The sequence below is a fragment of the Sus scrofa genome, chromosome 13, assembly GCF_054392235.1.
Source record: "Sus scrofa isolate SSC_HxYL_T2T_F1_AM1 chromosome 13, Sscrofa_HxYL_maternal_Yorkshire_Landrace_v2.0, whole genome shotgun sequence".
Lineage (NCBI taxonomy): Eukaryota > Metazoa > Chordata > Mammalia > Artiodactyla > Suidae > Sus > Sus scrofa.
In genome coordinates this window covers 48,833,406-48,857,564 of record NC_139395.1, presented here as the reverse complement: position 1 = coordinate 48,857,564, position 24,159 = coordinate 48,833,406, and the positions used below count along the sequence as shown (strand labels likewise).

The following is a 24,159-nucleotide window of genomic DNA, read 5'->3' as shown; positions in this document are numbered from 1 at the left end:
CAAGTTATTTCCATGAGGTGTCCCCCAAAACTCTGGTTTCATAATTCTTTTTTGTTGTTGTTGTCTTTTTTTTAGGGCCACACTAGGGGCTCCCAGGTTAGGAGTCAAATCGGAGCTGTAGCTGCTGGCCTAGGCTACAGGCAGAGCAACGCCAGATCCAAAATGTGTCTGCAACCTACGCCACAGCTCACAGCAATGCCAGATCCTTAACCCACGAGTGAGGCCAGGGAATGAACCTGCATCCTCATGGATACTAGGTAGATTTGCTTCCACTGAGCCATGATGGGAACTCCTGAATCATTACTCTTTTATTTTTTCTTTTAGGGCCACACCTGTGGCATATGGAAGCTTCTGGGCCGGGGTGGAATCAGAGCCACAGCTGCCGGCCTATGCCACAGCCACAGCATGACCAGATCCAAGGCCACATCTGCAGCCTACGACACAGCTTGCGGCAATGCTGGAACCTCAACCCACTGAGAGATCAAATCCACATCTTGATGGAGACTATGTCAGGTTCTTAACCCACTGAACCACGATGGGAACTCCTGAATTGTTACTCTTATGTTAATGGTTAATATTACGTGATTATGGGATTAGTTCCCTGGAGGTTCAGTGAGTTAAGGATCTGGCATTGTCACTGCTGAGGCTCAGGCTGCTTCATGGCAAGGGTTTGATGCCAGGAACTGGGAATTTCTGCATAGTGTGAGCACAGCCCCCAAAATATTATGTGATTAATCTAAAATGGTTATGTGAATTTCACATCAATTATACCCCATCTCTCTATATATTTTATGTCCTTTCCTGTGATGTTCAGGGGGAGCCACAAGAGAACAGGAGAGGCACAGGAGACAAGCATCATACTTACAAGATCTTAGAGAAGAGGTCACCTCATACCACACAGGGTCACAAGGGACGCATCAGATTTGGGCAAGTGGCAGAAGACAGGGGTGAGAAAAGAACTTTTGCCATGGTCTTTCTTGGAGTGGGAAAGGCAAGGCAGTTTAGCATTGGCTAGTTTGAGTAACTTGGGCGGGCTCTAAATTATAGGGCTGTCCCCCAGATGCCCAGCTGGGATGAGTGAGGCCCAGGAATACTGCCCTCTGGGGTGTACAGGCCTGAGAGAGCAGGTAAGGCTCTGGATTGGTTAGTTTGCACATCAAAGGCCGGCTCCAGGCTGAGTGCTTTGCCATCTCAAAGACTTGGCCAGCACTGGGAGGGGGAGTCCACCCGAGCCAGCAAGGGGTTTTTAAAAATGATGTCAAAATGTCACAACATACAGACAATAAAAATGTACAGACAAAAGCATACCGAGAGGGAGCGAGACCCCGCTGTTCTAGGTCCTGGGAACACAGCACTGAACCCAGAGTCCCTCCTCTCCTGAAGCTCACCTCTCCTGGGGGAACAGAAAACAGAAAAGGGGGTAAGATAACCACTGCGGGGATGAGGACTGAAGCTGGAAAGCAGAGCCAGGAGCCAGAGCACACAGAAGGGGGCGGCGGGAAAAGCTGTCTCATTTGGGTGGTCAAACCAAAGAAGGCCTCCTTGGAAGGAACAGAGAGCAGAGACAAACCTGAATGGAGCGAGAGCTCTCCTTGCAAGAAGACAATCCAAGGAGAGGAGGCAGCAAGGGCAAAGAGCTGCGATGGGAGGCTGCTGGTCTATTTGATATTAGCAGAGCTGCCAGGGGGGACCCTGGCGACAGGGTGAGATGGCCAAGGCCAGACCGTGCAGGCTTATGTAGACCCCGGAGGGAGGGCTTGGGAATGGTTCTAAATTGAATGAGAAGCCACTGAACGACTAAGAGCATCAGATGGCACAGGGCTCCACGCTGTGCGGCTATAAGGGGCGGGGGGCACCATAAACACAGACCTCGCTACAAAGCAGTTTCCCTGGTGCTGGCTGACTCGGTGGCCCTGCAATGCCATCTCACCTCCCCATGGCAGACATTACTAATCAAGCACAGACTCTGCTGATCTAGCACCTGGCTCCTAAAATCCTCCTCCACATGGGACTGCAGACAACTCCTGCCGCTCCCACAGAGCTGACCTGTGAGGAGCCCAACATCTGCCACCATATACCTTGACCCTTTGCCGAGACAAGGACCTCGTGGAGCTTGTCTGACAGAGTGTTGGAGTGCCTGTCATGACTCAGTGTTGGAGTCGACCTGGTCAATTCTTTATTGGGAAGGGGATGCAGTCTGTAATCCGACAGACCTGTGACCCCAGAAAGATCTCAAGCTCAAGTCTGAGCTGGCTTGCTGTGATTTCATAGCTGCCCCTGAAAAAGCCACGGGTATGGCAATTATGCCAGCGCCAGTAGACCTGGATGATGCGGGCAGCATTAAGCAAACGGCAGTAACGAAGGTGGATACGCCACATGCGGACCCAAGACTGGAGTCTGACTGCTGCCCAGTTTTGCCGGGCATAATACTCCAGTGCAGCCCGCCGTCTCTTCTCCAGCAGCTCTGCCAGCTTCTGCTTCCACCAGTACTGAATGATACTCGCTCTTAGTGCAGCATGCAGCAGCGTCCTACGCACCAAGGTGCCCCGCCACCAGGCCTGGATCTTTACTGCTTTCAAGTGATTGTCAGGGGGTGGCTTTTTCACTGGGGGTGGGGGCTGCAAGGAAAAAGAAGGGTCACTCAGGAAACATTCGCAACCCTTCTCAGCCCTGGCGTGAGTCAGGAAAGGGGTCCTGACCCTTTGTCAACAATGGCCCCTTTCTCAGAACTTCCTCAGCACTGGGCAGGCCACAGGCTAGAGCAAAAAGACCAGACGAGGGGTCTCTACCACTCTTCATGAGCAGACACATCACGCTGACCTCCGAGTCTCAGGATCCTCAGCTGTAACACGAGGTGCACCTGCCCTAGCTGTCACCTGGTTACTTGGACCTGGGTGGCCAGTCTAGAACAAGAACATCACGATCTGTGGGTCAGAGGATTACTATGTTCCACTTGGGCCTGACCACCTACCTGGGACGCACAGCCCTCCCTGCAGACCTCGCCCGCAGGCTGAAGAAGGGTCAGGCTTTGCCCTCTTTTCATGCTTGACTCCAGCTCCAATGCGCCACCTGCTGGCTCCCTCCAGCACGTCATAGTATTAGAAGTGTGCCTTCTCTACACAGTTTGGAGTCTTTCTCTGGTATTCCTCACTCTCACCTGTTTGGCTTCTCACACCTTGAACTTCAGTTAACATCCACACACATGCACTCACGGAAACACACACACACACACACACACACACACACACACACACACACTTCGCACACAATTCCAGACTTGGGTTTCCCTGTACTTGACTATGCATCCCCAAAACAGCCCTCACCACCCACTCCTCAAACCAGTGGCATGCTTTGACTCCCGTTTGTCAGAGTTCCTTCTCCCTACAACCACGTCTCCATGTCTCACTCACACCCACCTTTTCAGACCATGAAGGAACTAGGACAACAGGACAACCAAAGATGAGTCCATTTCTATTCGTTCCAGCTGTGGATAGGACAACCACTCATCCTGGTTGGCCTGGGACATTCTTAGTTTATGATTGTTGTTCCTGAGCATTAATTTTCATAGCGCTACCTTTCACTCACAGATGTACCCCGCTTTGGATGACAAAAATCCCTGACCATCCCATGCCATGGGCCACAGAGAAGACAAGCCATCACTCCCAGGTGACTGTGATTGGACATGTTGCAGGTTGGGTTCCCCTCAATGGACCTACCTTTGGTGGCTTTGGTGGCTTTGGTGGCTTTGGTGGCTTTGGTGGAGGTGTTGGAGGTGGTGTTGGTGGCCTTTGTTTCTTCTCTTTCTTCTCTTTTTCTTTCTCTCTTATTAGTGTGGTTTCATCTTCATCTTCTATTACGATTTGACATACGTGGCCATCTTTCTGTAATCAGAGTTTAGAGAGGAAAGGTATGGGTAGGTTGTTCTCTCTAAACTCTGTGCTGAGTCTACCACATGCTTAACTCCCTGCCTTGCCTGCAGACCCTAAATATGGGACTGGCATCCTTAATTAACTGTGGAATCCCACCTTCCCTGCCGGAAAGTTTGGGTAGATTGGTTCTTTCTTACACAGCATCGAATGCCCATGACTTGGAAATAGCTTGTTCAAATCCCCTCAGGTCTGTGATCCCCTATATTTCCCATAGTTAAGAGGTAGATGTCCCCATTGCTCTCAGGTCTGTCCTCTTCCAGCCACAGCTCTGGCAGGAGGACGGGAGGAGGGAAGAGAGAAATGATGTCATAAGGGCACCTGTGACACCAGGATGGTTCCCAACCATGGAGTCCTTTTTGGAGAAAATGTGGAAGTCCTGTCCATTCTTTCTGTTATAATTGACCAAAATTTTGTTAAAATGGCAGGATACTGAAATGACTGGTTCACTGGCACAAAATTGTATAAGGTTTGTCATTTCAGGCTAGTGGTTAAAAAGCATAAATTTTAGATAATTTATTTTAAAAATTTGTATTAAAGTATAGTTGATTTATAATGTTCTATTGATTTCTGCTGTACAGCAAAGTGACCCAGTCATACACACATATACATTCTTTTTCTCATATTATCTTCCATCATTTTAATTTGAGATAATATAAATAAACTCATCAATAGGGAATTCAATTTCATGGATTTAAGTTTGATCAAACAATGGAAACAAGAATTAGAAAGAATGAGTTTGGAGCTAAATCTCAAACAAGTGCTTCACAAAAGAACTACAAATGGCTAAGAAGCTCATGAAATGATGCCCAGCATCATTAGTCATGACAGAAATAAAATTAGAATCACCATGAGATATTTTCTAGACATCCTAAAGAATGGCTAAAAAAAAGTACTGACAACATTAGGGAGTTACTGCTGTGCTGCAGCAGGTTACAAATCTGAATGCAGTGGCTTGGTTCCATTGCGGAGACATGGGTTTGAACCTCAGTCTCATGCAGTGGGTTAAAGCATCCTGTGTTGCTGCAGCTTCAGCTGCAGCTCAGATTTGATGCCTGGCCCAGGGACTCCCAAATGCTGCAAGTGTGGACTTAACAAAAAATAATGACAACATTATACACTGCTGTTGTGAACATATCAAATTGTAGAAATACTTTGAAAAATGGTTTGGCAGTTTCTAATAAAGTTAAGCATATCTCTACCCTATAACTTAGCAATTCTACTCCTAATATTTACATAAGAGAAATGGAAACATCTCTCTTCAAAAGATTTGTGCATGAATGTCCACAGTAAATTTATTCAAATTGGTCAAAATTGGAAACAACCAAAATGTTCAGCAAAGTTGACTAGACAATGCAATTGTAGTATACTCATATAATGAAATAATACACAGTAAAAAAAATGAACAAATTACTGAAACAAAATAACATAAGTGAATCTTGAAAACATGCTATATCAAAGAAGCCACAGAGGCACAACACTGTAAAGCAACTATATTTAAAAGTTTTTTTAAATATAAAAGATTGACAAATAACAAATGCTAGAGCCGGTGTGGACAAAAGGGAACCCTCCCACACTGTTGGTGGGAATGTAAATTGGTACAATCACTATGGAAAGCAGTATGGAGGGTCCTCAGAAAACTGAATATAGAACTACCATATGATCCAGCAACCCCACTCCTGGGCATATATCCAAACAAAACTTCCACTCAAAAAGATACACACCCTATATTCATTGCAGCACTATTCATAATAGCCAAGACATGGCAACAACCTAAATGTCCATCGACAGATGAATGGATTAGGAAGATGTGGTAATACATACAATGGAATACTACTCAGCCATAAAAAGGACAAAATAATGCCTTTTGCAGCAACATGGATGCAACTAGAGATTCTCATACTAGGCAAAGTAAGTCAGAAAGAGAAAAACAAATACCATATGATATTACTTATATGTGGAATCTAAAATATGGCAAAAACAATCCTATCTACAAAACAGAGATAGATCATGATCATGGAGAGCAGACTTGTATTTGCCAGGGAGGAGGGGGGAGGGAGTGGGATAGATGGGGAGTTTGCGGTTGGTGGATGCAAACTGTTACTATGGGAATGGATGGGGAATGGAGTTCTACTGTACAGCACAGGGAACAGTGTATGACTGGGTCACTTTGCTGTACAAGAGAAATCAAAGAAACATTATAAATCAATTGTACTTTAATTAAAAAATACAACCCCCCAAACCACAAAGAAGCCAGACATAAAAGACTACTTATAGGATGATTCCATCTATACAAAATTTTGGAACAAGCAAAATTAAACTATAGGTTAAATGGTTCAGAACAGAGGTTGTATCTAGAGTAGAGGTATAAGATATATTGCTTGCAAACAACACGAAGATATTAAAGAGAAATAGGCTGTATCTTGTTTTGCGTGGTGCTTACTGGGGAATGTAGAATTGTGAAAACTCACCTAGATCATCTATTAAGAAGTACGTAATAAGACCACAAAGAATGAGTTCAGGAGTTCCTGTCGTGGCGCAGTGGTTAACGAATCCGACTAGGAACCATGAGGTTGCGGGTTCGGTCCCTGCCCTTGCTCAGTGGGTTAACGATCCGGCGTTGCCGTGAGCTGTGGTGTAGGTTGCAGACGCGGCTCGGATCCCGCGTTGCTGTGGCTCTGGCGTAGGCTAGTGGCTACAGCTCCGATTCAACCCCTAGCCTGGGAACCTCCATATGCCGCGGGAGCGGCCCAAAGAAATAGCAAAAAGACAAAAAAAAAAAAAAAAAAAAGAATGAGTTCGTTCTCTATGTACTGACATGAAGGTGTAAGTAATACAAACTGAAGAGCAATATGGTCCTTATCTACATAGTATCTATATGTATGTGTCATAAAGGCAGTATTTTAAAAAGGAGAGGTTTAGGGAGTTACACACTATAAAAATATAACAACAATCATCTTTGGCGATAGTGTACTAGGGGATACAGAGTAAACTCCTTCACTGTGGCTGGGTCCCCTGTGTCTGGTCCATCTGCCAGATACCTCAGTTATTAACTTCCTGGGAGAGTCAAACCTACAGAGGTCAGAAAATCTACGAAGCCCCCAGGACCATCCTGGGCACTCATCTCAGACTCTAGTGGCCTCAAGCACTCCCCTGTCGTCGTCATCACCTGAGAGTTTCAAGGTCACAGTTAGTAGATGCAGGAGGGTTAGCTGAGCAAGCAGAGCCCACCTCTGCCCACTTCTGGCTTCAGAAGACCCATGTGGAGCCACGAGGTCAATGCTGAGCAGAGAGACCCCTGACCAAGGTTTGGGGGTTATTAAGAGGCCCTGATTCACTCTTAAAATCACAGTTCCAAGGGCCACTGAGGAGCATATTCAGAGTGTGGAGGGTGAGTATGGGAGAGGCCAGTATGGGCTATGGGAAGCATGCAGAGAAGTGGAGGCTGCCATTTGAGGCTTAGGGTGTCAGTGGTAGGTTAATGGAATGAAAGTAGTGAAGATTTAAGTTGGAGGATGGGGGAAGTGGTGGGTACATTGCATGGGACAGGGAAGGCATGGGAACCATCTGAAAATAAAGATGTTGAGCTTCCATCTCTGGATTTCTGAGTTTAGATCATGGCCCAACAATTTTGACTACAGCATTACTTTTCAATTCCTTCAAGTAGAAATCTAAAATGTATTTTGGTCAGCTTTTCCAGTTATTCTAGTTAAAGGATTAATCCTAATTACTTAGTACACAATTATCAGAGGTGGGGGTTCTCTCCCCACTATATTTTTTTCTACCACTTCATATTTAATTTCTCATCTCCTTTTGTGAAAAAAACTCAGGTGTGTCTGCTGTTGCGGATTGTTTGGCCATACCATGGCATGCAGAAATTCCCAGGCCAAGGATCCAACCCAGGCTTAAGCAGTGACAGCACCAGATCTTTAACCCGCTATACCACAAGGGATCTCCATGTGCTCAAATATTTTAATCCATTTTCCCATGGACATTTTCTGAGTTTTCTTTGTGGTCATGTCTCCTTGAGGTTTGGGGTGAAAACACTGAAGCAGATTTTAGCCAGTGACTAAGAATTTCCTCTGCACATAGTATGTCTCTATTTTGTTAAATAAAAAATGTAAGCTTAGTTTCTTCTTAATCTTCCCTTCTATTCTCTCCCTTTCTCTGCTGAACATTTCAGTCTGAAAGGCATCAGGCCGGGCAATGCAACACAGGTGTAGCTGGGGGGGCTTGAGAAGAGAGCTCCCATAGCACAGAGGAGGGCATGGATCCCAAGAAGATGAGGAAGGTGTTGGCAGAAAAGGTCTACCAAGCATGGGATACAGACAGGGTTAGGAAGAGTCCATATAGGGATCCAAAGTCAGCCCTGTAGTGTGCATCATACCCAGCAGATAAGGAGGGCATCCACACACAGGATGGCCTGACATTCTGCACATTTATTAATGGTATTATTTTCTCTTTGCACTAAGACTTTGAAATCTGGTGTATACACTAAATTTATAGCACTTCTCAATTAGGACTAGTCACATTTCTAAGTGTCAATAGTTGCATGTGGTTACTGGCTACCACATTAAACAGAGCAACCTTAGGGAAAACAATATGTACCCTTAACTTATCAAAGTATAATATAAATTTAGTACTTTTATCTCTTCTAAGACAATTCAAGGACTTAAGAACATTTTAACTTGGGTTAATTCTCTTCCCAGGTTAAATAATTACTGTTTTGCACAGTCCACATTTAGATTTCCCTAGTATTTTCTATTTTCAGTGGTCTTGCGTCTCTGCCGGCCATCTAGGCTCATTTTCCTTCTGCCTAAAGAATACTTTTAAGTATTTATTTTAGTGTTGGTCTTCTGGCAATCAATTTTCTGTTTTTTCCTTAAAAGCTCTGTATTTTCTTCATATTGAATGATGGTTTCAACAGGTAGATCAGCAGTTATTATTTATTTTCTTTCAATACTTTAATAACATAATTTTACTGTCTTTATTCCAATTTTCTGTTAAGGACTCAGCTAAGGAGTCAATTTTTTTTTCTTTTTAGGGACGCATCTGCAGCATATGGAAGTGCCTGGAGTCTGGGGTCAAATCAAAGCTGCAGCTGCCAGCCTATGCTACAGCCACAGCAACGCTGAATCCCTGAATTCGAGCTGCATCTGCACTCTAAGCCACAGCTTGCAGCAATGTCAGATCCTTCACCCTCTGATCGAGGCCAGGGATTGAACCCGAATCCTCACAGATAAAATGTTAGGTTCTTAATCTGCTGAGCCACAATGGGAAGGAACTTCTGTTACTTTTTTTTGTTTGGGTTTTTTTTTTTTTGGCCTCACTGGGGGCATGCAGAAGTTCCCAGATCAGGGATCAAACCCACACCACAGCAGTGACAATGCAGGATCCTTAACTCACTGAGCAGTGAGAAAACTCCTAATTGCTGCTTTTTTGAAGTAATCTTGTTCTCTCATTTTTTTCTTTTTAGGGGCACACCCTTAGCATACGGAAGTTCCTAGGCTAGGGGTCAAATCAGAGCTGTGTGGCAGGTCTATGCTACAGCCACAGCAATGCCAGATCCAAGCCACATCTGTGATCTATGCCTCAGCTTGTGGCAACTCCTGATCCTTAACCCACTGAGAGAGGCCAGGGATTGAACCCACATCCTCATGGATACTAGTCAGGTCTTAGCTCACTGAATCACAATGGGAACTCCTTGTTCTCTATCTTTTTGAGAGTTTCTCTTGGTCTTTGGCTTTCACCAGCCTTACAAGTATGTGCCTATGTATGGCTCTCTTTTTAATTTTTCATACCCGAGCTTCTTGAAAATTATGATTCTCTATCTTTTCTCAGTTTTGGAAAGTTCTCAGCTGCTATCTCGTCATATGCGGCTTTTGCCTCATTCTCTATCCTCTTCTTCTGGGATGAGAATCTAATTATATAGCTGACCTTTTCACTGTATTCCCAGTGTCTCCAATACTCTCTTTTGTATTTCTTTATTGCCTCTGTGCTTTATTGTATATATTTTCTCTTGATCTATTTTTTTTAGTTTATTAATTCTTTCTTCCTTCTTGTATTATCTTTTGTTAAACTCACCCACTGAATTTCTAATAGTTGTTGTGTTTTTCTGTTCTAAAATTCTTTCCATAGCCAACGTAATACTCAGTGGTGAAAAGCTAAAATCTTTCCTACTAAATCTGAATAAGACAAGAATGCCCATTCTCACTATTTCTCTTCAACATAGTATTAGAAGTCCTAGCCACAGCAGTCAGACAAAAGAAATAAAACGTATTCAAATTGGTAGGGAAGATGGAGTTCCCACTGTGGCACAACGGGATCAGTGGTATCTCTGCAGCACAAGTTTGCAGGGTTGATCTCTGGGTTAAAGGATCTGGCATTGCCACAGCTGCAGTGTAGGTTGCAACTGTGGCTCAGATCTGATCCCTGGCCTGGGAATTCCACATGCCAAGAGGCAGCCAAAAAAAAAAAAAAAAAAAAGGCAGAGAAGAGTGTAAAATTGTCATTATATGCAGATGGCATGATATTACATATAGAAAACCTAGACTCCATACAAAAACTACTAGAACTGATTAACAAATTCAGCCAAGTAGCAGGATACAAAGATAACATATGAAAATCTGTTCTATTTCTTTTTGCAAACAATGAAATATCAGAAAGGGAATGTAAACAAATAATCCCTTTTACAATTTCACAAAAAAATAAAATAAAATACCTTAGGGATAAACCTTACCAAGGAGGTGATACTTATATGCTGAGAATTACAAAACACTAATAAAGGAAATTGCAGATTATTCAAAGAAATGGAAAAATATCCCATGCTCTTGGATTGAAGAATTGATACTGCTAAAATGGCCATACTACTCAAAGAAAACTACAGATTTAATGTGATCTCTATCAAATTAATCATGACATTTTTCATAGAACTAGAAGAAATAATCCTAAAATTTGTATGGAACCATGAAAGACCCAGAATTGCCAAAGTAATCCTGAGGAAAAAAAAAAACAAAGCAGGAAGTTCTGGGAGGAACCCTCCCAAACTTTAAACAATACTACAAAGCTGTAGTAATCAAAATAGTGTGTTACTAGAACAGAAATAGACACACAGATCAGTGAAACAGAATAGAAAGTCCAGAAATAAACCCACACACCTATGGACAATTAATCTTAGATTCTTTTCTGCTGCACCACAGCTGGAACTCTGAAATGCAACTGATTCTTGTCTTCAATTTTGAGTCCCACTACCTTGCTGAATTCATTTATTAAAACAGTATTTTAGTGAAACAAAAAGAAACTCGACTACTGATATTTTTCCTGCCTCTAGAGGGAGCTCCTGATCAGCCAAAATACAATACCAAGGAAAATGCTTTTAGAAAAAGTTTTACACACTTTCTTCTTTTTTTGTCTTTTTAGGGCTGCACCCACGGTATATGGGGGTTTCCAAGCTAGGGGTCGAATAGGAGCTGTAGCCGATGGCCTATACCACAGCCACAGCAATGCCAGATCTTTAACTCTTTGAGTAAGGCCAGGGATCGAACCTGAGTCCTCATGGATACCAGTCAGATTCGTTTCTGCTGAGCCACAATAGGAACTCCTTGGAATATGTTTTGAAACTTTTTTTCTTCATGTGCTTTTGCTATGAAAAGGAAAGTGGTTTACCCATAAAAAACTCTCATAGATTAACACTTAAAACTTTGGAAATATAATTTATTCATCTATTTGTCAGTTACTTATTCCCCAGTACTGTATTGATTTTGGATCCATTTGTTAAAAATATTCAAATGTAATACCTTCTGATTTGTCTGTAGAATAGCTGACTGTCATTAGCAAATACTAGGAGTTTTTATTTTACTTTTTAAATAAATGTGATTTTCTCCCCATGTTTTTTGTACTTTTTTAAATTTATTTTTGGAGTTCCCATCGTGGCTCAGTAGAAAGGAATTTTACTAGCATCCATGAGGACGCAGTTTCAATCCCTGGCCTCTCTCAGTGGGTTAAGGATACAGCGTGGCCATGAGCTGTGTTGAAGACGTGGCTCAGATCCTGTGTTGCTGTGGCTGTGGTGTAGGCTGGCAGCTGTAGCTCTGATTCAACTCCTAGTCTGAGAAATTTCATATGATTCGAGTGCGGTAAAAAAAAAAAAAAAAAAAAGACAAAAAGTCATTTTTATTTTTTAATTAATTAATTTTTTGGGTTATTTTAGGGCTGCACCTGCAGCATATGAAAGTTCCCAGGCTAGGGATCAAATCAGAGCTTTAGCTGCCAGCCTATGCCACAGCCACAGCAATGCTAGATCCGAGCCATATCTGCATCTACACCACAGCTCACGGCAACACCGGATCCTTAACCCACAGAATGAGGCCAGGGATCAAACATGCATCCTCATGGATCGTAGTTGGGTTTGTTACCACTGAGCCACAATGGGAATTCCAAAATATAGATTTTTGGACTTAAATATAAGACATCTGACACCATAAAACTCTTAGAATAGAACATAGGCAAAACATTCACTGACATAAACCATACCAATGTTTTCTTAAGTCAATCTCCCAATGCAATAGAAACAAAAACACAAATAAACAAATGGGACCTAATCAAATTTACAAGTTTTGCACAGCAAAGGAAACCATAAACAAAATAAGAAGACTGGGAGAAAATATTTGCAAATAATGTGACTGACAAGGGATTAATTTCCAAAATGTATGAACTGCTCATACAACTCACTAACAAAAAAAAGACAACCTAATCAAAAATGGGCAGAAGACCGAAAGGGACATTTCTCCAAAGACAACATAGAGATGTCCAGAGGTACGTGATAAGGTGCTCAACATCACTATTAGATAAATGCTAATAAAAACTATGATGAGGTACCACCTCACATTGGTCAGAATGGCCATAATTAAGAAGTACAAATAACAAATGCTGGAGAGGATGTGGAGAAAAGAGAACCCTCTTAGACTGTTGGTGGGAATGTAAATTGGTACAACCACTATGGAAAATACTATGAAGGTTCCTCAAAAAACTAAAAATAGAGTTGCCACATGATTCTGCAATCCCACTTCTGGACATATATACAGGCAAAACTATAATTCAGAAAGATACATGCACCCCTGTGTTCACAGCAGCAAGACATGGAAGCGAACTAAATGTCCATCAACAGATGAATGGGATAAAGAAGATGGGGTATATACATATACAATGGGATACTACCAAGCCATAAAAAAGACTGAAATAATGCCATTGCAGCAACATGGATGGACCTAGAGATGATCACATTAAGTGAAATAAGTCAGAAAGAGAAAGACAAATACCATAAGATATCACGTATATGTGGAATTTGAAATATGACAGATGAACTTATCTATGAAACAGAAACAGACTCACTGACATAAAGAACAGACAAAGGGAGTAAGGGAAAGGATTAGGAATTTGGGATTAGCAGAGGCAAACTACTACATATAGGATGGATAAACAACAAGGTCCTACTGTGTAGAACAGGGAACTAAATTCAACATCCTGTGATAAACCAAAATGGAAAATAATATGAACAAGAATGTGAATCACTGAATCACTTCCTGTACAGTAGAAGTGAACACAACATTGTAAATCAACTACCCTCAAATTTTTTTAAATTAAAGGAAATATAGACTTTTAAAAGCCAGATTTCAATAAAATCTTTGCATAATTGTTGGATACAATTGGAAAGTACGTGGAATTAGGAGGCAGAACCAAAAATGCTAACTTCTCTCCAAGCTGTAGGTCTTTGTGAGAGCCTTTTCCAGTTTTAGAAACCATTAAAATCAACATCAGAGGGAACTGAGCTTAAACTCCAGACCAGCAGATCACTGTAGTACAAAAGGTTAAACCAGGAATCACCCCAAATTTAAAAAAAAAAAAAGAAAAACAATCACCCAAGGAAAGGGTGGGAACAGACAGTTCATAGAAAAGCAAACAGTGGGAAAAGAATTCTGAACATATGCAAAGATGGTCAACTCACATGTTAAAAAAAAAAAAAAAGATGATAACAGGTCCTTTGACTAGTAAGTGTGAAGAGAAATAGGCAGTATCTTATGTTGTTGGCTAGAACGTAAATTGGCAAAATGTCTGTGAATAACAATTTGACAAAATCCATCAAAACTAAAAATGCACAGACCCCATGATCCAGCAATTCTACTCTGGGAATTTTTTTATACAGCAATACTCCCAAAAGTTAGCATCCACTTGACATTAAAATCAGATTGGGTCTGCAGGAGAAAATTATAGATATTCTGGGCTTGTGAACCCAGGTGCAAATATTAACAAACTGAATCCAATCATGAGTTTAAATAGGACTTAAATGAGTAGAATTTATCCCATGAATTCAAGTGTACTGATCATTGTCCTGAACTATAAACAACACAAGCTGATTCATATTTATTTGAGCAGAAAATAAAAATTCTAAAACAATATTTATTAGCTCACCAGATTTTCAGGAAGCCTGAAGACTAGGGTCAGAAATAGAACAAAGAAAAACTACATATCCAGAACCATAGAAAACATCAAACCCTAGAACCAGCCTGATGAAGACTCCACCATAGGCACAAAAGATACTCTCCTGGTTCTCTGGATCCCAAGCTGCAAGTTGAAAATTCCTAGTGGGGCGTTCCCATCGTGTCACAGCAGAAACGAATCTGACTAGGAACCATGAGGTTGAGGGTTTGATCCCAGGCCCTGCTCAGTGGGTTAAAGATCTGTTGTTGCCATGAGCTGTGGTGTAGGTCACAGACGTGGCTCAGATCCTGGTTGTTGTGGCTGTGGCATAGGCCAGCAGCTATAGCTCCAATTTGACCCCTAGCCTGGGAACCTTCATATGCCGTGGGTGAGGCCCTAAAGAGCCAAAAAAAAAAAAAAAAAGAAAATCCCTAGTGGGATTGGCTAAACCTGTCACTTGTTTGTCCAGCAGCCAGGGAAGCTGGGAAAGAAAGAAATTGGCAGTTACAGCTCTGTAATTAGAGGCAAGCTGTCTCCCACCAAGACAGATAAGAAGGGTAGTCCTTAAACACAGGGAAGGGGCCTAGGTGCCAGGTAGTCTTAAATATGGCCAAGGCCCACCATTGTGAGGAAATTTCCATAGTAAAAAAATTTACTGGTGTAATTCACAATATTAACAGATCAAAGAGGAAAACAGGTAATCCTCTCTACATCTGAAAAAGAAAAGCTTTTTTTTTTTTTTTTTTTTTTTTTTGTCTTTTTGCTATTTCTTGGGCCGCTCCCATGGCATGTGGAGATTCCCAGGCAGAAAAGCATTTTTTTTTTAGGGCTGTACTTGCAGTATATGTAACTCCCCAGGCTAGGGGTCGAACCAGAGCTACAGCTGCCAGCCTATACCACAGCCAAAGGGCACAGCAACTCAGGATCTGAGCTGGGTCTGTGACCTACATGACAGCTTAGGGCAAAGCCAGATTCTTAATCCACTGACCGAGGCCAGGGATTGAAACCACATCCTCAAGTATCCTAGTTGGGTTCGGTAACTGCTGAGCCACAAAGGGAACTCCAAGAAAAGCATTTAATAAAATTCCTGATTAAAAAAAATAGCAAACAGGAGTTCCTGTCGTGGCTCAGTGGTTAATGCATCCGACTAGGAACCACGAGGTTGCAGGTTCGATCCCTGGCTTCCATCAGTGGGCTAAGGATCTGGTGCTGCCGTGAGTTGTGGTGTAGGTTGCAGACGCGGCTCAGATCTGGTGTTGCTGTGGCTGTGATATAGGCCAGCAGCTACAGCTCCGATTAGACCCCTAGCCTGGGAACCTCCATGTGCCATAGGTGCAGCCCTCAAAAGACAAAAAGACTAAAAAAAAGAAAAAAATAAATAAATTAAGCAAAGTTGCAACATATAAGACAAACGTTTTTATTTCTATACAAAATCATTTGTATTTCTATACAATAGCGATGGAAAATTTAATAATGAAATTAAGAAAATAATTCTATTTATAGTAGTATCAAAAAGAATAAATTACTTAGGAAAATAATTAACCAAGCAGGTTGGACGCTTAAAACTATAAAAAAATTAATGGAATAAATTAAAGGAGACCTAAATATAAGGAAAGATACTCTGTGTTTATGGGTCATAAGACTTAATACTCCCAAACTGATTTACAGATTCAATGGAATCCTATCAAAATTCCCTCCACTTTGTTGTTGTTGTTGCAGAAATAGATAAGCTAATCTTGACATAGATATGGAATTGCAAGGATCCCAGGATAGCCAAAACGATCTTTAAAAAATTAAAGTTGGAGGACTCAAACATCTTGATTTCAAAACTTACTACAAAAATACAGTTATTAAGACAGTGTACTGGCATAAGGATAAACATATAAATCAGTGGATTAAAACTGAGAGGCTGGAAATAAACCTATATATCTATGTTCAACTGATTTTCAACAAGAGTACTAAGACTTGGGGAAAAGAATAATTTCTTCAATAAATGGTGCTGGGAAGCTAGATAGGCCTATGCAAAAGAATGAAGGTAGACTCTTAACCTCACAATATATACAAATACTAACTCATAACCAACTAAAGTCCTAAATGTAAGAGATAAAACTACAAAACTCTTAGAATAAAAAACACAAGTGTAAATCCTTATAACCTTGGGTTTGGCAATGGATTCTTAGCTATGATGCCAAAGCACAAGGAACAGAAGAAAAATAAATAATTGGGTTTCATCAAAATATAAAACTTTTGTGCAAAGAATATTACAAAAAAAAGTGAAGACAACTTGCCGAATGGGAGAAAATATTTTCAGATCATATATCTGATAAGGATCTATTATCCAGAATGTATAAAAGACTCTTTTAACAACAAAAAAGACAAATGAGCCAATTAAAAAGTAGGAAATGGGGAGTCCCTGCCATGAGGCAAAGTGTTAATGATCCAGCTTGTCTTTGTGGAGGCACTGGTTTTCTCCCCACCCTGGCAGTAGGTTAAGAATCCAGCGTTGCTGTGGCTGTGGTGTACACTGCAGCTCCAACTCAGATTTGATCTCTGGCCTGGGAATTTCCATATGTGGGTGCAGCCAAAAAAGGAAAAAGGAAAAAAAGTAGAAAATGTACTTGAATAGACATTTCTCCAAAGAAAGATATACAAATGCCCAAAAAGCACATGAAAAGATGCTCAACATCATTACTCTTGGGGATATGCAAATCATAACCACAATAAGATACCACTTCACACTAGGATGGCTATAATAAAAAATAAGTGGAAAATAACAGAATGGAGAAGTGGAGATCGGTAGGAATGTAAAATGGTATAGCTGCTGTGGAAAATAGTTTAGTAGTTCCTCAAAAAATGAAACCCATAATTACCAGGTAACCCAGCAATTCCACTCCTAGGTATATACCTAAAAGAATTAAAAACAGGTGTTCAAACAAATACCTGTACAAAAATGCTCATAACAGTACTATTCACAATAACCAAAGCATGAAAACAATTCAACTATTTGTCAACTTATAAACAAATAGATAGTGGTATATATCTATACAATGGAGTATTATTTAGCCATGAAAAGGAATAAAGTACTGATACATTCCACAATATGGATGAACCCTGAAAACATGCTAAGTGAAAGAAGATAGACACAAAAGGCCGTATAGTATATGATTCTATTTCCATGAAATGTTCCAAGTAGACAAGTCCATAGAGACTAAAAGCAGATCCACAGTTGCCAGGGTGCGGGATGAAGGAAAGATAATGGGAAGTGACAACTTAATGGGCACAAGGTTTCTAATTTTGGGATGATGAAACTATAATTAAAATTAGATGAAATTAGAAACTGGGCTGAATAGCAATGGTTGTACAACACAATTCACTAAAAGCAAGTGAATTGTGTGCTTTAAAATGGTTCAAATGGTCAATTTTATGTTATATGATTTTACCTCAATTAACTTAAAAAGATACACAGAAACACAAAGTTTTATATTTCTTTAGGTAGATGATGGTATTGTGTCTATAAATGCATAGCTAAATGTCCAGGATACCCTCCAAGCTGGGAACAGTAATAATGGACGGCAGGAAATACTGATAATCAAGGGAAACTTTAAAAAAATATATGAATTAAAAATAAATTATTTACGGGTTCCCATGGTGGCTCAGTGGTGGCAAACCTGACTGGTATCCATGAGGTCATGGGTTCAATCCCTGGCCTCACTCAGTTGGTTGAGGATCTGGCATTGCCAGGAGCTATGGTGTAGGACAGCTCGGATCTGGTGCTGCTGTGGCTGTGGTGTAGGCCGGCAGCTGCAGCTCTGAGTTAACCCCTAGCCTGTGAACTTCCATGTACCATGGGTAGGGTCCTAAAAATAAATAAATTAATTAATTAAACAATAATAGAAAATAATCTGACAAAGAATATAAATAGACACATAGACAGATAACTGAATCACTCTGCTGTACACCAGAAACGAACATTGTAAATCGACTATACTTCAATTAAAAAATAAATAATTTTTAATAAAAAATTTAAAAGTCTGTGCACGGTATAAGGTCTAAAGAATAGCCCTGGGGTGAGTTTCAAGGAAAATTTATTTTCTATCTTATACATCTCTGCTTTATCTGAAATTTTAGAAACAGACAAACTATATTTATAAATGGAGAGAAAAGATTAAGCAAGAAGAGAAGCGGAAGCTGGAGATGGGGGGCAGTGAGGAAATAGAGACCAAGGTGCATGGTCTGTGAACACTTTGTAGGACCTGGAAAGTGCATCTTTCCCTTTGGCCTCATCTGCTGCCACTTTGTGAATAACTGCAAAAGTGTGAACATAAAAGAGGCTGGTAGGTTTTTCCAGGGACTCTTAAGAAGGATACAAAGCCAGGATAGTCTAGCCACAAACAGCCAGTCCAAAGTAGGGTAGGGGAAGGATCCACAGGTTACAGTGGGATCTAGTGTTTTGACCATGGCAATCCAGCCTGGATGGATCGAGCCTCAGAGTGCTGGCCACAACCACAGCCCCCTTCTAAGTGATCCCTTCTGCAGAATTGAGGAGATTGGGTTGGAGGTAGATGCCTGTCGCCAGGACCAATAATTTAATGCAGTGATAGAGGCCTTTTCAGATAGCTAATACCAGCTTTCTGCTCACCCAGACTGACAGACATTAAAAGAAGTAATAGCGTCTATTCTTGGGGACCTTTTAACGTGATGCAAAGAGGCTGCTTGCTTGACCATAGGGTCAGACCCTAGAAGACACGCCAAAGGACAGTGCCATGGCAATTAGTACAAGTGATGGTATGAGGTCTGGAACACACGTAAAAGAGAGCCACAGTGCCTGGCCCCACAAACAGTGGGCACCCAACAAGCCCTCATGCAGAAAAATAAGCAATAACATGCCTGCTAAAGCCAGAGCCAGAACGGCCTTCCAAATCCCAAAGGACTCACAGAATCTCTGCATCATCTGCCTCTGCAGTTCCAGTCCTAACTCTGAATCCTAGAAACTCTCTGTGAGTTCCCAGGAGCCCAGGCCACACAGTTGCATTCTTACAGTACAGGAGGACAGATTCAGGTTTTGGGAGATCTGAAGCTTATATAATTTAGAAGGCCTACTTTAAGAAAAAGAATACAAAATTACAGACTTAAAATTGGGCTTGGGAATATTTCAGACAAGAAATTGCAACAAATTACACATTTTTAAAAGTTGGCAAATACCACAAACATAACAATGTATAAATTAGTTAGCTGACCTATCTCTATATTTCCTACATTTTTTTTTGCTGTATAACCTTTGATTACTTCAATTTTACAATATTATTTTCTATAGAAACCTGTTTATTATTGAAACTCGAGATGCATAAAAGATGATTTTTCATGCCAACATACACACTGTTCGTAGCAGTTCTGGTTGGTTCCCTATGATCATAGGAATTCTGATAAATTCTATTTCACAAAATTTATACCAACAAATGAAAAAAGTTTGGAATGTTTATAACTGTCCCACTGCATTATCAGATATATTTCTGACAAGACAGACCTTCAGTTTTAATCAGGCATCAATAAGAACAGAATCTTCCACTTATGGTTTTACATGCCTGATAACAGTATGAATTTTCTAGACAGCTTTTGTCTCCATACCTTTCAAACCTAACTTTCCCTACCCTACCCATATACTTCTGGTGCCAGGCACTGTAGGGCATGCTGATATCAGCAGAGCAGCACTTCTGTCCCCACATCTTTATACTTCGACACAGGTGAATTGATGTGGTAAGTGGTAGGAGAACACCTGGAAACCATTTCTAGCAGAATGTCTGTGGAGAATTTAATCACGTCAATCCAACCCATTAACTGATACTAAGTATATCCCAACACAACTTCTCCTTAGTCACAGTCCAAAAGAAACTGCAGCCTTTCCACAGCACCCAACAACGAAAGAGTGACCAGGGTGGGGGTGGTCAAAGAGGGGGAGACAGAGGTCCTCTCCAATTTCAGCCCAAATATCTTGCTTTAATAAATTTTACAAAAAACATGCTAGCCCATGAACATACTGCTCAGGTCTCTCTCAAAGGCTCTGACACTTAAACCTGCAGGAATCCACACTGGTGATGAGCATTCCTAAGCTAAATTTCTTACTCGAAGGAAAGCTGAGTGAATCTTGCTCTTCACTGCCACCAGCAGGAACAGAAATAAGTGACTGGAAGGTGTAGAAGCAAGACTTAATGATATCAGTCAGAGAAATAAACTGAAAGCAAGAGATAATGGCAGGGCCCCCAAAACAATGAGAATCAATAAATAAGGTAGTCACTGGTCAAACCATAAGGAGATACAAGCAAAATAAGAGGAAAAAGAGATGTGGCTGAAAAATGTAGACGGACAGCACCTGATGAAGGGAGACTTGGGTGCAGGTGGGCGGAGTCTAATGATGGGGGTGCCTAACAGTTGAGGGCGGGGCTAAAGACCAGGGTGGCCTAACTGATAGATGAGTGGACTCTAAAGACCAGGGTCATGGACACACAAAATGTGAGTGAGGCCCACACAGGAGAGATCTGCCCAGCGGACAATGAGGAGTGTCTAAAGGTGAGTAGGGGTTTGGAAATAAGATGGACGGGGCCCAGAAATGAGAGGCCAGGGCTACCTGGGCCAGGCCCCTTTTCCTCCCAGCACCAGAGGTGGGGTTAGGAATGGGAGGGTACCCCACTGAGCATCTCCATGTTCTTCCTTCCCCGATCAGTTAGAGAAGGCAGCCATAACGATTCAGTCATGGTGGCGTGGCAACATGGTACGCCGGACGTTACTGCATGCAGCACTCAGGGCCTGGGTCATCCAGTGCTGGTGGAGGTCGATGCAGGCCAAGATGCTGGAGCAAAGACGGCGCCTGGCACTAAGACTCTACACCTGCCAGGAGTGGGCAGTGGTGAAGGTGCAGGCACAGGTTCGAATGTGGCAGGCCCGCAGACGGTTTCTCCAGGCACGCCAAGCAGCCTGCATCATCCAGTCTCACTGGCGCTGGCATGCCAGCCAAACCCGAGGCCTGATCCGGGGCCGCTATGAGGTCAGAGCCAGCCGGCTGGAGCTGGACATCGAAATCCTCATGACATAGGGTGCTGGCAGAGCCAAGGAGACTGGATCTCTCTTCCAATAAAGACATTTACTGACCTTGGTCTTGCCCTTTGGAAACTAGACCCAGAGAAAAGAGATCAGCCTGTTATCTTCCTGCCTTCCATCAAAAAAAAAAAAAAAAAAAAAAAAAAAGACTTCCTGGCGTAGTCTAAAACCTGTCCCAGAACAACCCACACTAGGCCTTTGCTCCTAATGCATACCTGACCAATCCTGTACCCCAAAGAAACTCCAGGGCCCAGGTCAGGCTCTGACACCTCAACCAGCCTGACCCTAGCTCTCTGCACAAGCAGAGATAGGCATTGGGCTTTATTTTTCTATAGCCCCTGTCCAGGCATCTCTGTTCAGGGTAGGGCACCAGAGAGTCTGGCTACAGTCAGAGCCAGCTGGGAAGGCCAGGCTTCCACAGGCCTGTGATTGGCAGGGCCCTCAGGGTGAATGCAGAGCTTGGCACAGAGCCAGGAGGAACAGGGTGCCTCAGCTGAGCAACAGCAGGACAGGAGCTGTGCCTCAATGGGGGACAGCCAGACAGAGCCAGTCCCTGGGGAAGGCCAGGGCAGGAGCTGAGATGCTGCAGCTGTGCCTTCTGCCTTCCTCCCTGGGGGCTGAGAGACAAGGCTTCCTTCCCCTCTGCTGGCCACTTCCTGGAAGAAACAAGCGTGGGATTGGGGAGGGGAGAGAGAGCCTAGGGATTGGTGTGGGTAAACAAGCGGAGAAGGACTAGGAGTGGGCAGGGGGGAGGGCTGTTCCTCTGCTATGGCAGGTCATTGGCTTGGGGATGCAGCCTCTAAATCTAACCACATCCTCAGAAGCAGCTGTGCCAGCCTTCCCTCAAGATCCCCTCTCTCCCTCAACCCTTCCACAAGCTTCCACACCCTCTGCTGGGCCTGCCTCAAGTGAGTGCTGATGGGTCTCTGCTTTGCTGAGTCTTAGCATTTATGGCTTGGCCATCTCTATACATGATCTCTCACAGTCTCTGCTTTGTCATCCACGCCCAAGGTCCCCTACTGTCTTTGAATCTGCAACCCAGAAGTCTGAGGTCCATGATCCTCCCCAGGATTTTGTGATGGGTAGTCTTGCACAAGGGATGGGAGGCCCAGCCGGGAAGGTATAAAGAAGTCAGTGTATATGTATGTGTAACTGGGTCACCATGCTGTACAGTAGAAAAAAATGTATTGGGGAAATAACTATTAAAAAATAATAATACAGAAAAAAATTATCAATGTCTATTTGATGCAGATTAAAAAAAAAAAGTCAGAGGTCTTCATGGGCCTCGCACCCTCACCCCAGGCCCCCTTGCGTGTGTGTGTGTGTGGTGTGTGTGTGTTTGGGATTCTGGGCAAGGTGTTTCCGGAACAGCTGTGACAGATGTGAGGATTCAGGGTTTAGTTGGAAAGCTATCACCTCCAGTAGCTGAAGGTGATAAGGATGCAGCTGGGGACCTCACTCTTCCAAGATACCCCTTTTAGGAGCTTTGGGCACAGCTATCTCCTCCCTGGCAGCAATAAGCGGTAGGAAACTCATTAGGTTGGCAAGATGAACACAATGTGAATTCTACATGACTAGCATGGTAGTCACCCAGCCCTGCAGTGAGAGGTGTTTAAGACCTGTGCTGCCAAGAGCTTAACTCTCTGATTCACAACCTACACTGAGCATTGGAATCCCCTAAAACATACACAAAATGCTGATACCTGACCTCCCCGCCACCCCTGCCATACTCCCTTTAATTGGGTTGGGGAGAGGCCTGGGCATTGAAATTCAGTGTGCAGCCAGAATTTGGAAACCAGTGAGTTAAGCCCTTTCCAGCCTAGGTTATACACCCCCTCACTCAGCCTGTGTGGTCCCGGCTAGAGATGGTTATGAAGAATTCCAAGCTGAATACTCAGTGTGTTCAATGTCGTCAAGGCTTTCTGCTCTCTGATGAGCTAAGAATGTGAAGTAAAACAGAGTTCTAGAGGCAGAGCTACTGTGGGTCAAAAACTTTTGAAAGCAGGAAGACACAGCCCCTCCTCTGAGCTGGGGCCTGAGATGGAGAGAGGCCATTAAAGGAAAGTAGGCTGGGACCCCTGTCTCAGGTAGATAGGATCCCAAGAAGATGGCACCACACAGGTGTGAGTAATGGAAACTCTGGGGCTAGCCCAAGAAGGCCAAGTTTCATCCAAAGTCTTCACCACCTCCTGCAAGAGTCCCTTCAAAGGTCAGGGGTCTTGAGAAGCTATGGATGGTCTATCCCTGTAGGAGTTGGGCAGCAGAGAACCCCAGGAAAAGGAAGTAAATGAGGCATAGGACAGAAGTCAAGAGAGAAGCTCCTTTTAGTAGTAAGGTCTGTGGTTAGTGTTGCCTAGACTGGTGGAGCCATCCTTCCCTCCTCAGCAGGGAAGAGGCCACAGGTGGGACTACTGAGAGACAGACCTCTCAGAACCTCACAGACCCTCCCTTCTCTTTCCCACCATCACTGAGAATTGAGCTGCTTAAGGAACCCTCCCTGAGAACTCAATGAAACACTAGATGTGAGGATGGGAGGAGTATGCTTGCAGCTTTGGGGCAGGCGTGGGCCTAAGAGCACTCTGGAGGACTTGGATCCCTGCTCTGGCTCTTCTCCCAGGTGACAAGGTGGCCCCAAAAGCTAAGTGGCCCAGCCTGATCAACCAAG

General features: G+C 42.8%; 2 protein-coding genes across 6 annotated transcripts in view; one reads left to right on the top strand and one right to left on the bottom strand.

Annotated features, from left to right (window-relative positions):
- Nucleotides 1–2,153: 2,153 nt before the first annotated feature.
- The window catches only part of LOC100738931 (IQ domain-containing protein F5), a 66,871-nt gene continuing 44,865 nt past the window's right edge, over nt 2,154–24,159 (bottom strand). For 4 of the 5 annotated variants that reach the window (XM_084988464.1, XM_084988462.1, XM_084988465.1 and 1 more), the window contains 2 exons: nt 3,717–3,881; nt 2,154–2,618 (listed from right to left, as the gene is read on the bottom strand). In XM_084988464.1, coding sequence (XP_084844590.1) covers nt 2,169–2,618; nt 3,717–3,881 — 615 coding nt within the window. In that variant the 3' untranslated portion in view covers nt 2,154–2,168. Of the gene's footprint in view, nt 2,619–3,716; nt 3,882–4,066; nt 4,217–24,159 lie in introns of those variants that run through there. The other variant, XM_021068865.2, reaches the window with a different exon arrangement.
- On the top strand, nt 18,131–21,545 carry IQCF6 (IQ motif containing F6). Its single transcript, XM_084988469.1, has 2 exons — nt 18,131–20,966; nt 21,121–21,545. Exons 1-2 carry the CDS (start codon nt 20,895–20,897, stop codon nt 21,487–21,489), a joined length of 441 nt encoding a protein of 146 aa, XP_084844595.1. The 5' UTR covers nt 18,131–20,894; the 3' UTR covers nt 21,490–21,545.

What these genes read in the sequence shown, in the direction of transcription:
- IQCF6 (XM_084988469.1), top strand. Translation starts at nt 20,895, where the DNA reads ATGGACACACAAAATGTGAGTGAGGCCCACACAGGAGAGATCTGCCCA. An exon ending in ACAATGAGGAGTGTCTAAAG is followed by an intron (nt 20,967 to 21,120) that starts GTGAGTAGGGGT and finishes TTCCCCGATCAG; the next exon opens with TTAGAGAAGGCAGCCATAAC.